Here is a 13,365-nt window from a genome sequence, read left to right as displayed (position 1 = left end):
GGGTATTGTAATTACAGAAAGGATCTAGTACTGCAATAATACACATTACCCGCAACACCACGGTGCGATTCATGATTGAATTTATGAATTATATATGACCTAATGGTCGTTAAAGTCTATAATCTACACATTAATAAGTGCGCAGCATCGATAAGGTATCAGACAAGTAGTAATTCAATAAATCAAGATAATAATGAGGGTAATAATTGCCCACATTACTCTATTTAGTTTATCTTGTAGCTTCGATAAATTTACTGAAATTTTAAATCAATTAAATAAACTGAATCTGATAATATTTGAGAGATTTTTCGAGGACGTTAAAAAACAATGTTTATTATAGATTTGATTACTAAATTAATTTAATTTTTATAAAAATTTTAATGAATAAAACTGTCATTTACTGCATTTTCAGTCTTTTAATTTATTATTTATACTTATTTCGTCGTTAAATTATGTAAAATTAATAATCATGACCGAGAGTTAAAAGAGAAAAATGGTCGTTTTTATGATTGTTATAAACAAATTCATTTATATCGGATTTCTAAAGATAAAATTTTTCATTTTATAAATAAGGATTTCCTCTTATCATAAGAATAATAGTTTAACACAAGATATTTTTCCATTCAGCAACAATTTCTATATTTTTTAATAATGTTTATAAGCAAATTAATTTATTTTGCATTTCTGGGTACAGAACATTTTCCTTTTAAGTAGGATCATTTTTTTTTACTTGAAGAGTAATATCTTGACACAAAAGGTTTATACAAATTCAAGTGTTAAGAAAATTTAATGTACAGAAAGTAAAAAATTTTGGTTTCCAAAAATGTGATATAAGTGAATTTTTTGTAACAATTATTTATAACAATAAAAATCGTTGTCGGGTAATTTACGGACAAGCTTATTAATGAGTTGTATTTCAATCAACGTCTAATTTAATATAAATAATTTACTCAAACATGGAAATGCAACAGATACCAGTTTAATTCATTAATTTTTTATAACAATTAAAAAATTGGAGAAATTAATTCTGCAATAGAAATTTACGTTCCTCGAGCATAATTTACCAATTGGGCGTGTTTTTAAGAAAATATTTAAAAACCGCGCAAAGTGGTTAGTAAAAATGTAAAAAATTATGATTTTTGCCGTTTTTCATATTAAATAACAAATTAATTAATTTTTTTGCTTGATTAGCTTCGACAGGCCTCTCAAAATTAAATCAGGTTCAATGTAATTTTTTTTCATCAAATCAAAGAGAATTAAATTCTCAATAAGCCCACGAAGCGATTTTTTTATTATTTTCATATTTATTATTATTTTATTATTTATATTATTATTTTTTATTATTATTAATATTATTATTTTTATATTCATTCGTAATCAAATTAAACCACAATTTAAGTACAGAAATGAAGCAAATAATTTGTTTCTTGTACAATTTTCTTGTTATAAACAAAATTTAGAAACGAATAACTGATTTTCATAATTTTTTCGCGGAAAATTTTTTTCCCATCTTCCATGTATCAGAATAGTTTACTATCCTAACTAGACTGCAGATTATTTTTTACGCACAGCATTCAACTTGTTAATAAATAATTTAATTTAAAAAATATAAACTTTTCAATCCTTTTTCGCGGAAAAAATTCCTTCCTATCTAATATTTATAAAAGTTGCTTTTCAAACATGAAAATTCTTGAAAATCGTTAAGGTTTCTGTTTGTTATAAACATTGAAATTTCTTAGTTTTATTGATTTTTTCGAGCTTGATAAGTCTGGGAAACTATTTTGAGAGATATTAGATGAATAATATATTTTTTTCCATGAAAAATGGATGAAAATGTTCTATTTGTTTATTTAAATTATTTATAATAAAGAAAAATTATGAGTTTTCACAATTTTCTACAGTGCAATAAGCCTGGGAAGCTACTTTGATAAACATTGGAAGGCTAACAATTTCCTTTCGTAAAAAATGTATAAAAATATTTTATTCAGTAACAAAATTTTTTTATAATAATTAATTTGTATAAAAAAACTGATTATTTTCTTATTTTGTATGTACAGGTAGTAACTTAAGTTGATTGCAAATATTATAAAGGTAGATAACTAAGAACTAAGATTTTTTTAATTCACTTTCTTTGTAAATTTGTTTAATGAAAAATAGGCATTTTAATCGGTAAATAATTAATCTAAATTTTCAAATATACACTGTAGTTTTATTGTAATATTTCTTAGTCGACTAAGCCTTGTGAATATTTTTTGTATGTTTAATTCGATTTTTTTTATCAAGAACTAATAATTTTTTGAAACATAGCAACTTAATTTTTATGATTTATTATTTTTATAACTTTTAATTTTAAAATTTCATTTTTAAACAGGTTGAAAAAGTGTTCTGCTCTTGGCCTGAGAACTTTCAGGTAATGAAGTCTTATATTGAAAATTGACTCTGTGATTAAATTATTAACAAAAAAAAAACTTTAATCGGAATTATTGTCATGTTATGGTAACTTTTTCAGATATAAAAATTAAGTTATTTTAAGAAAATCAGGTTTATTTATATGTGCAAAAAAAACTTGAAATAATATCTTTTAGTATTTTATTTAAACAAATATATATTCCAGCATCTAAAATTTCTAATTATTGAAATGAATTTATTGTAACTTTATTAATAAAATATTTAAATTCATAACTACTGACATAATTCTCTACAGGAAATTAAATGTTATTCTTGTTTTTCTAAATTCAAAATTATATATTTTCAATGCCTCGGACACTGGAATTCATATCTGTAATAACTACAGCAGGTTTTCCGCATGTCCTACTTGTGTCAAGTTTTCAATATTCTATTTTTTACTTCTTCGTTGCGACAACTTTCACCAGGATCTTTCACGAATCACTTTTTTTAGGAAGTCATTTTGCAAAAACGAATACAATTTTATTATTCATTTCAAAAACAATGTTTATCACCATCTTCATTGAATTAATATTTTTAGTTTCACTCAGAAAAAAATTTACCTTAAATCACAGAAATCATTTCTTAAGGAAATAATTTTTTTCATTGATTAAAAAATAAATTTAAAATTAAGAAAATTATTTTAAATTAAAAAAGAGTTTTCACTGAAGCAAAAATAATTTCTTTCTAACAAAGAGATTTCTTTGGATTAATGTAACGTTTTGAAGAAAATTTTTCATGGAAAAAAAAACATTTTTTCAGACCAACAATTTCCATAAAATAAAAGAATAAACAGATTTCTTTGGCTAAAATAAAGGGCTAAAAGACAAATTTTAATTACTAAAAACCATCTTTCATTGAATCAAAAGAATTTTATTCTATTATAAGAAACTGCTCGAAGAAAAAATATTTATCGTACCAAAAAACTATTTCTTTGAAAAAAAGAAATTTCTTTGAATCTGTAGAGTTTTTTTCTTATTGTAATTGAAAGAAACCTTGATTCCTTTTTAAATTCTAATAATTTTAAAATGTTGTACTTACTACCAAAAATAAGGGCAGCAAAAAGAACAGGCTTTTCTTTTTTATACTCCACCGCGTTCTGTCCATCTTTTGTGCTTTTGATTTTGCGCGCGTTCTCTGTAATTAAAAAACAATACAAATTGAAAGTTAAAAAATTTAAGCTTTGTAAATTAATTTTTAAAATTCGGATTGAGGAAAATAAAAATAGCAAAAAAATAAACGGAAATTAAAAAAAAGTATAGATTTCAAAAGGTTATGGGCCCAGAAAATACAAAATTCGGGATAAAAATAGCTTTTTTTATCCAAGCCAAAATGTCAAAATGCACAAATCGATTTGAAAAGTTTCAATTCGTAATATCTGTACCGTAATATAGTTTTGGAATAAAACACAATAAATTACAATAAGTTAACATAATATCTGAATTTTTATTTTTTTCTATAAATATTTTATTTTTATTCAATTGTATAAAAGGGTTCAAATTCAAAACAAACTTTATATTTCTGGTAAAATTATTACTGTAATTGTATTTTCAGAAAAAATCTAAGTTTTGATATTGATATACTTTATTGCGGCATAAAGTGAAAATAAATTTCATGGTCTACATTTTTAAAAAAATTGATTTTTTATTTGAAATAAAGAAATACATTTTTCTACTTTAAAGCTGATTTTGAATAGCTTTTAGTTTATAAATTGTTTATTAAATTCCTCTTCCTGCTAGTCTGAATAGCCAACCAATATCAAACTTAAAAATAAGATTGTTAACCACACTTAAAATTAATTTGAAATTACATTGTATAAAAGGCGAATTATTAGATCAGAAAAATGCATAAAGAACTACTTCCGATTTTTATAGCCACTAACGAGTTTCATTAACAGAAGTATAGTAATTAATTATTTTAATTGACGTTCTTCAGTACATCGTTCATAGCCTTTGGATTTCCATTTCCATAGTTAAAAATTAATGATTATTTATTATTTCTTGTTAAATAAAGTATTTTTATGCCTAATTTCGCTCAAATATTTACTTAGATTGAATAATTTTCACAATAAGAATTAATCCAATTTTATAAATTAACAAAAATTATCTGTTAAATAAAAAGGACACTAATGACAATATTTTCTAGATTCTACTGATTAGACCAAAAAGCTAGAAATTTTGAGTTTAGAAGAATATATTAGATTGGAAAAAATAATTAAAAGATTTTTTTAAATCACCAAATCTTACATATAAATTTATATAAAAAAATGTCTCGATAAATTTTTTTTCAAATCAACATTTTTAATTTTATATTGAAATAAAATTATTTTAAGATTACTGTTTTTATTTATTCTAGAGGTGATTATCAAAAATAAGCCAGAAAAAAAATTTCCACTTACTGCAGAAATATCGATTTTAACAAGAAATATTTAAAAACAAATATTATCGGGAATGAAAAAGTAATATTTCATGTCAAAGAAATTTTCCAATGCAGCTTACCGTTCTCAAGAAAAATATAAAAAATGATGAAAAACGTGAGTTTTTTAAATAGGCATGTACTTTTAATCTTTGTTAGGTAAACTCATTTAAAATACTAATTTTTCCTTTTTGGTCATCATTTTAAATTATTTACCAAAATTTAATTAATTTAAAAAAATATGGTGTATTGTAAATAGTTCAGAGAACCTTATTATTTATTTTTACAATACACGATATTTTCTTTTAAATTATTTTTATTAACAAAATTAAAAATACACGTCCAGAAAAAAACGCGTTTTCCATCGGCTTTTTATTTTTTCTTAAGAACGGTTGGTTGCATAAAAAATTCCTTGAACATAAGAAATGGATTTTTTGATCCTCGATAATTTTTTCACTGATTTTTTTTTCTTTCTATCCGAGATTTGTCGAGAAAATAAAAAAAGATCGATATTCTGAAGGGATTTGCTTTGCTGAGCACAAGAATATTTTCAGACCTAATGAAACTATAATTATAAAAAATTTTATTTTACACTATATTATTCTGATTAATTCAGAGCTGGAAAAGCTGGCCTAAAAATGGGACAATTTTTATCCTTAAATTTGTCTTGAGAATTGTTAGTTTTGTAAAAAAAATTTGCAATGTAATAGATGCATTTTTTTATTTTCGATAAACTTTATTGTCAATAATTTTTCAATAGAGCCAATATTTGTGGAATAAATAGAAAAAACCACTTTTAACATTCGAACATTTTTAATCCAAACTGACCCCTGAAATTTCCAAAAAACTTATTTTCTGCTACATCCTACTGATTAATTCAAAGTTATAAAAGCCGGATAAGAAAATAAAATTCAATTTCTCGGTCCATTTGTTTCTTATTTTCCTGGAGAACTTTTACTTGCATCAACAAATTTCTTTAACTTAGAAAGTGTATTTTTTTATCCCCAATCATTTCTATTCCCAATAATTTTTCGATACAACCGATATTCGTAATGTAGTTTGAAATTCGAAAGGATTTTTGATCCTAATGAAACCCAACAATTTCAAAAATCTAAATTTTACACTACTAATAATTAGTTCAGAGCTAGAACAATTTTTTTTTTTAATTCTATTCCTAATTAATTTTCAAATTTTCACCATCTGCAGTGATACACTTTTGCACATCCGCAAGTCGAAAGTACCTCACAAAAAAATCCAGAAGGAACTCAACCGCACTTTTTTATATCCACGAATAATTTGCACATAAAAAATCACTTTCTCAAATTAACACACTTTACCTTCCTTCGGCCTCGGAGAGCCAAAAACAATTTTTTCCTCCCTCTCGAGTCACAATTAAAATTTTTTAATAAAAAAAAAAATGGAAAAATAATAACGAGACCGATGAAAAGAAGCGAAACTTTCGAGTCGGGGCTCAATCGCGATTCATTGGGACGTGCCAAATTCGAGTCTGGGACTAAAAGTTACTTTTCTGCCCGTCGGGAACTGACTGAACGAGCAGAAGGCACTCGTCTTGGCTACGAGCGACGTCCCAGTGACCTACTGCTGATCATGATGATTCCAGCTTCCCCCACCACTGAACCTGTAAGGCCCAGTGCGACTGTTCGCGGACCCCTTTCTGCGGCCCGAAGCGGAGCGGCGCTCCTCCCCCCCCCACGAGATGGGGGGAGCAGCGTCGTCTCTAACAGGTGAAAGAGGAAAAGGTCTCGAGGCGTGAGTCTCATTACTCGCGGGCCCGGGATGAGAATAAAAAGAGAGCACGAGAGGAATTTATTTTGCTCTGCGGAAATCAATGAGGGACAATCTCCGAGGATAAGGAACGATTTCTGAGCCCTTGTTTCCAGCAATTTTCAGCGAAAGTAATAAATGGATTTTTCAGGCCTTCATTCATGTACCCATTTGACTATCGTCAAGTGATTAGAATTATGTTAATTTCATGGAAAATAAATCAGCATTTCGTGACCCTAAAACTGTAGAGTTACATTCCATCTCACTTTCTTGAAAAACGTGATTTATGATATCAAAACATCCAATTTAACCGTAAATTAAAGCCTAATCTTAGAAATTAATCTTAAAAAATAAGGTCATTCTTTAATTTGTTAACCTTTCTGAATTTTTGACTAAATTTTTTTTAAATTTATGACATATTTTCTTTTTAGTCTAGAAGTAAAATATCAGTCGACGGAGACAAAAAAAGTTTGGCATTTTTCTTAAAAACTGAACTAAAAATCTAAAAAATTCAAAATCTGGAAAAATTTTTCGACCCTTTTCTTTTTTAGGTCAACCTCTCTAGTTAAAATTTTTTAAAAATTGTAAACGAATTTTTATTTAAAATAAAAAGCAATGATGTTTAAATAAAAAAGTTGCATTTTCAACGAACGTTACGAATTGTCAACAAAAAATGTGATATTTGTTATTTAACCCCATGAGATTTTAATGTTAAATAAAAAATAGTTACAGTCATCCAAAAAGATCAAATTTTTAATAAAATAGTTGAGTTTTTAACAAACTTTTTTAAGTTTAAAACCAAAAATGGAAAAGTTACATTATCAACTTAACAAATTAATTTGTAACATAAAAAAAATCATATTTATGACCAAACTCGCCACTTCTCTTTTCTAGGTCACACTTTCCACTTAAACTAAAAAAAGGTTTGTGTAAAAATTCATATTTTATTAATGAAAAAAATTTGTTAAACTGTTCAAATTTGTTCAAATGTCAATAATAGCGATTTTTAATTTTTAAAATAATGGTTTTTTTTGATTAGGCAACTGTTAAATGCTACAATTAATAAACAATTATCCAAATTCATTAAAACAATCGAAATCTGTTAATAAATAATATCATTAAAAAAATCTTCAATCGATCCATATATTTATTTGTACATAATTATGAATTTATATTTTCTACTAATGCAACGAAAAAGTTCAATGATATACCAACAAATAAAGAAAAAAACTAAAAATAATTTAATACTAAATTAAAATAACGTGCAAATTTAGAAGTATTTTTAATAATACATAAAAGACTTTTAACTTTAAATTCAAATGTTTTGGACTGTAATATCGACTATTAGCACTTTCATTGAACATTTATCTTCTTCATTTAAAAATTCAACTTTGTTCTTGATAATTGAACTTATTTCTTGAAAACTCATTCTTTGGTAGAAAATTAATCTCTTAGTTTGAAAATTTAAGAATTTTATTAAGAATTAATCTTTAGACTGAAAGAAAGTTTTTTGTGGATAATTGTTTTTTCTTTTTGGGTTTAATTAAGTATTTTAAAATTTAATAGTATGATGTTTCTTGATTAAAATATGAATTATTATCTTGTACTATGAAATTCTTAGAAATTAAGCAAATTCTAAACTTGGAAATTTTTATTTTTATTTGCTCTTTATCGAAATTAAATACTGGACATTAAAGAGTTTAAATTTTAATTTATTTATTCATTAGCGTCAAAAATTATATTAGATTTGGTTAGGAATTCGTTTTTTTTTCTTAAAAATAAATTTTTTAACTAAAAATGTATGTATTTCGTTAAATATTGTTGTTTCTTTTTTGGTTTGATTACATTTTTAAGATTTAAAAGTATAATTTTTCTTCATTAAAATATAAATTTTATTATCTGGTATTATAAAATCCTTGAAGATTAAAAAAATTTGAACCTTGGAATATTTTATTTTTATTTGCTGCTTGTTGAATTTGAATACTGTAAAATAAAGAGTTTTATCTTTAATTTATTTCTTAATTTTCGTCAAAAATTATATTAATTGGTTAGAAATTCGTTTTTTTTTGTTAAAAATAAATTTTTTAAACTAAAAATTTATGTATTTTGTTGGAAATTGTTTTTTTCTTTTTTGGTTTGATTAAACTTGTTAGATTTAAAAGTAGAATGTTTATTGATTTAAATATAAATTTTTATCTGGGTCTATGAAATTTTTGTAAATGAAACGAATTTAAACCTTCGAAATTTTAATTTGCGGTTTGTTAAATTTGAGTACTGGACATTGCAGAGTTTTAATTATAATTTATTTAATAATTGTTGTAAAAAATTATACTACTTAGTTAAGAACTCGTTTTTTTATGATTTTTTTGTTGTTAAAAATGAGTTTTTTAAACTAAAAATTTATGTATTTTAATTAGAATTAGTCTTTTTAAATAAAAATTGAATCATTCAATTGTACATTTTTTTCCTTGGTTGAAAAGTCAACGGTTTGTTATCAAAATTCATCCTTTTCGGTTCGAAATATTTTTTTTTATTTTTTCAGAGAAAAATCTTTCATGCTTTAAAACTCATTTTGTTGTTGAAAATTTGTTTCTTTAAACAATCTAATAAATTAATTAGTTAATAAATCTCCGCGTATTTTCAAAACGCTATAAAAACAGAAGAATTCCAAATTCCTTAACAATACAAAATGCCACTCTTTCTACTCATTCATCAACTTTTAATTTTTTCCCCTATATTTATAGTTTTTTATTTCGTTTCTCCAGCTGCTTCTTCAATCTCAATTGAAACCAAGGAAGCATGCTTTCTCTAGTTGAAAAAAAAATTCCAATATACCGTTGAATTTTAAACTAAAAAAACAAACGAATTTGTCACAAAATAGTACAAGTGTCAACTTTAACTGTCAATCTTCAACTGAAATAGTTTAAATTTCAGTCAGAAAATAAACTTAAAGAGAAGCAATTTTCCAAAAAATATTTGACAATTTCAACAATATACATTAATTTTCAATTTAGAAAGATACATTTAAAGTTACAAAATTTAAAAAGGAAGAATTTTCAGTCAAAAAAGATAAACTGTTAACTAAAAAAAATTAAGCAGAAAAATTGTTTGCAAAAAATGAAATGATTAATTTTTCATTTGAATTTTCCAATAGTTAAATAGTTAAATTTACATATTTATAAGAAAAATTATCAAAACCCCTATTTAAAAAAACTCCGTGACCTTGAAATGTTACATCCTGTAATTAAGTCCTTTTCCAACTGTATTTTAAAAAATCGTCTTTTTTCTTGCGAATTCAACTGTTTTTGGTTGAATTTTAATTTTTTTATTCGAAGATTCGACTGAGTAATTGAAAATTTATCTTTTTAGTTTACAAATATAACTAGTTTTACAAATTTGTTTCGTTTGGACGAAAATTCAACTCATTTGCTGAAAAGTTGTTGCTTGGAATGAAAAATTGATCGCTTATGGTATAGAAATGATCAACTGTTTTTGGTTAAATTTTTTTTTTAATAATGAACGAATTTGGGACTTAAGCGCCATAGCGCAATACTAGTAACGCGAATTTAAGCCTTACAAGAAATAGTAAAATACTATTAAAGCTTTGGAAAGGGTGAATTTGGTACTTACGAGCAATGGTGAAATAATAGTGAAGCATCGGAAAGGGTGAATTTGGAACTTACGAGCAATATTAAAAAACTATCAAAGTGTTGGAAAGAGTGAATTTGGGACTTACGTGCAATATTGTAATACTAGTAAAGCTGTTTGAAAGGGTCAATTTAGAACTTACGAGCAATAGTAAAATATTAGAAAAGTATTGGAAAGGGAGAATTTGGGTCTTACGAGCAATAGTGAAATAATAGTGAAGCATCGGAAAGGGTGAATTTGGGACTTAAGAGCAAACTTAAAAAACTATCAAAGCGTTGGAAAGAGTGAATTTGGGACTTACGAGCAATATTGAAATACTATTATAGCGTTTTGAAAGGGTGAATTTGGGACTTACGAGCAATAGTAAAATATTAGAAAAAGCATTGGAAAGGGAGGATTTGGGTCTTAAGAGCAATAGTGAAATAATACGGAAGCATTGGAAAGGGTGAATTTGGGACTTAGGAGCAATAGTAAGATATCAGTGAAGCTTTCGAATATTTCGAGAGAAATATTGAACTAATAGTAAACCCTTAGAAAGGGTGGTTTAGGGATTTACGAGGATTCGTGAACTACTAATAAAGCGAATTTGCGATTCCGATGCAATATTAAACTATTAGTGAAGGGCTGGGAAGGGTGAATTTGGGATCTAGAGGAAATATTAATTAATAGTGAAGCGCTCTAAAGGATCAGCTTGTGATTAAAATGCAATATTAAACTACTAGCGACGTGCTGGAAATGTCGAATTTAAGACTTAGGAGGAGTATTAAACTACTAGTGAAGGGTTGGAAAGAGTGAATTTGGGACTTGCGAGCAATAGCGAAATATTAGTGTCGCATTGGAAAGGGTGAATTTGGGAATTACACGCCATAGTAAGATACTAGTGAAGTGTTGGAAAGGGTGAATTTAAGACTTGAGAGCAATCGTTAAATACTAGTCAAGGTTTGGAAAGGGTGAATTTGGACTTACGAGAAATAGTAAAATATTAGTAAAGCATGGGAAAGGGAGCATTTGGGTTTTACTAGAAATAGCGAAATATTAGAAAAGCATTGAAAAGTGTGAATTTTGGTCTTACGACAATAGCAAAATACTATTGAAGGACTGGGAGGGGTGAATTAGGGATCTAGGGGAAATATTAAACTAATAGTGAAGCACTTTAAAAGACCAACTTTTGAATAAAATGCAATATTTAAGTACTAGTGACGTGCTGGAAAGGTCGAATAAAGACTTAGCAGGAATATTTATCTACTAGTGAAGGGCTGGAAAGGGTTAATTTCGGACTTACGACCAACATCTGGACAGGGTAAATATGGAACTTAGGGAAAATAGTAAACTACTGGCAAAAGACTGGAAAAGGTGAATTTGGGACTTAAGAGCAATGGTTAAATACTAGTGAATCTCTAAGAAGGGTGAATCTCGGATTAAAGAGCAATAGTAAACTACGAGTAAAGTGCTGGAAAGGGTGAATTTCAGATTTACAAGCAACAAAGGAATACAATTGAAGTGCTGGAAAAGGCGAATTTGGGACGTAAAGGGCAATATTAAACAACCAGTGAATCGCTGGAAAGGGGCGAATCCAGAAATTACGAGCAGTAGTGAACTAAGAGTGAAGTGCTGGAAAGGGTGAATTTGGGACCTAAAGGGCAATTTCAGACTACCAGTGAAGCGTTGGAAAGGGCAAATGCGGAATTAAGGAGCAATAGTGAACTGCTAGTAGAACACTGGAAAGGTAATTTGGGGCTTAAGAGCAACAGTGAACTACTAGTGAAGTGCTGGAAAATGCGAATTCGTGACTCAGGGGCAATAGTTAACTACTAGTAAAACACTGGAAAGGGTGAATTTGGGACTTACGAGCAATAGTGAACAGCTGGTATAACACTGGAAGAGGGAGAATTTCGGACTTACAAGAAATAGTGAAATACTAGTAAAAAATATGGAAAGGGTGCATTTGGGACTTAGACAAAATATAGAAGGGGTGAATTTTTTTTTCTGGTCGTAAGGAGAACGGAAGGAGGGCGGTAAATAATATCCTCTAAATGGTATCATATTTTATGAACGACCCCTTATCCATCTCATGTCTTCAAATATTTTCTAAACGATATAAAAACAGAAGATTTCGAAATTGCTTGACAATGCGGGATGCCATTGTGACTCGCGTTTCTCCGGTACGCAGAAAAAGTGATTTACATAATGCCGAAGATAAAAAAAATGTAAAACTGTGGCGACGCGACGGTAACTGACTGACCCACATTAGACACCCGCACGATAGCCAATCCGGAAATTGTAAAGAGGAACAAACGAAGGAACGCTCGAACGGCCGATAATTCGTGAAAGCGCGAGTGAACGTTTCTTCCTCTCTGTTCATTTCCTTTTTTCCTTTTTTTCTTTGTTCCTTTGTTCCTTTTTCAAGCGAAAACAGACATGAAAACAACAAGTGTCTTATCTCATTCTCATTGACATAACGTAATAGCAAGGAAATATCGCGAAAAAGCTTCAAACCGGTGATATAAATCGAGGCTAATAAATTTTTCTCTCCGCTGTCTACCGAAGAGAAGAGAGTTTTTTGACTCTTTTTCAAGGACGGTATTTACTTTCACTTCGGTTAGCCACATCCGGTTAAAAATGGGCCTCCAGATTGCCTCAAATCGAGTGTAGCTAGCTACTTTGTTCTAGTTTTACAATTCGATACTTTCAGAATTTAAAAAGAGTTGCCAAAAATGTATGCATATTTGTAGCCTACGGTAACATTTTGCATTTATAATTAACATAATTTATTAATATTATATTGAATTATAAATTTTTCAACAATTTCATTGCAAACTCAAGTTTGATTTTTTATCTGAGATTTCCAACTTGAAATTCAAATATTTACAAAAACAGTTGAGTTTTAAACCCAAAAAAAAAAAAATTTTCAATCTAGTAAAATTGTATTTTATAATGTTACATTAATTTTTAACAAAGAAAATTGCTTTTAAACTAAATAATTACATTCAATTTAAAAAAATTGCATTAAAAAAAATTATTGACTAACAATTGTATAGAAAACTGAATAGATGACATTTTAAGCGAAAGACA

The 13,365-nt window shown here is 27.2% G+C and overlaps 1 protein-coding gene across 3 annotated transcripts in view; it reads right to left on the bottom strand.

Annotated features, from left to right (window-relative positions):
- Positions 1 to 13,365, bottom strand: part of LOC117178125 — an 82,291-nt gene that overhangs the window by 45,215 nt on the left and 23,711 nt on the right. The window contains exons 1-2 of one of the 3 annotated variants that reach the window (XM_033369382.1): positions 6,198 to 6,442; positions 3,487 to 3,582 (exon numbers count right to left, since the gene is read on the bottom strand). In XM_033369382.1, the coding sequence (XP_033225273.1) occupies positions 3,487 to 3,552 (66 nt within the window). In that variant the 5' untranslated portion in view covers positions 3,553 to 3,582; positions 6,198 to 6,442. The other 2 variants (XM_033369380.1, XM_033369381.1) reach the window with 2 other exon arrangements.

This window comes from Belonocnema kinseyi, chromosome 8 (genome assembly GCF_010883055.1).
Source record: "Belonocnema kinseyi isolate 2016_QV_RU_SX_M_011 chromosome 8, B_treatae_v1, whole genome shotgun sequence".
In the NCBI taxonomy this organism is placed as follows: Eukaryota; Metazoa; Arthropoda; class Insecta; order Hymenoptera; family Cynipidae; genus Belonocnema; species Belonocnema kinseyi.
The sequence above is the reverse complement of the archived record's forward strand: the minus strand, read 5'-3'. Positions and strand labels throughout refer to the sequence as shown.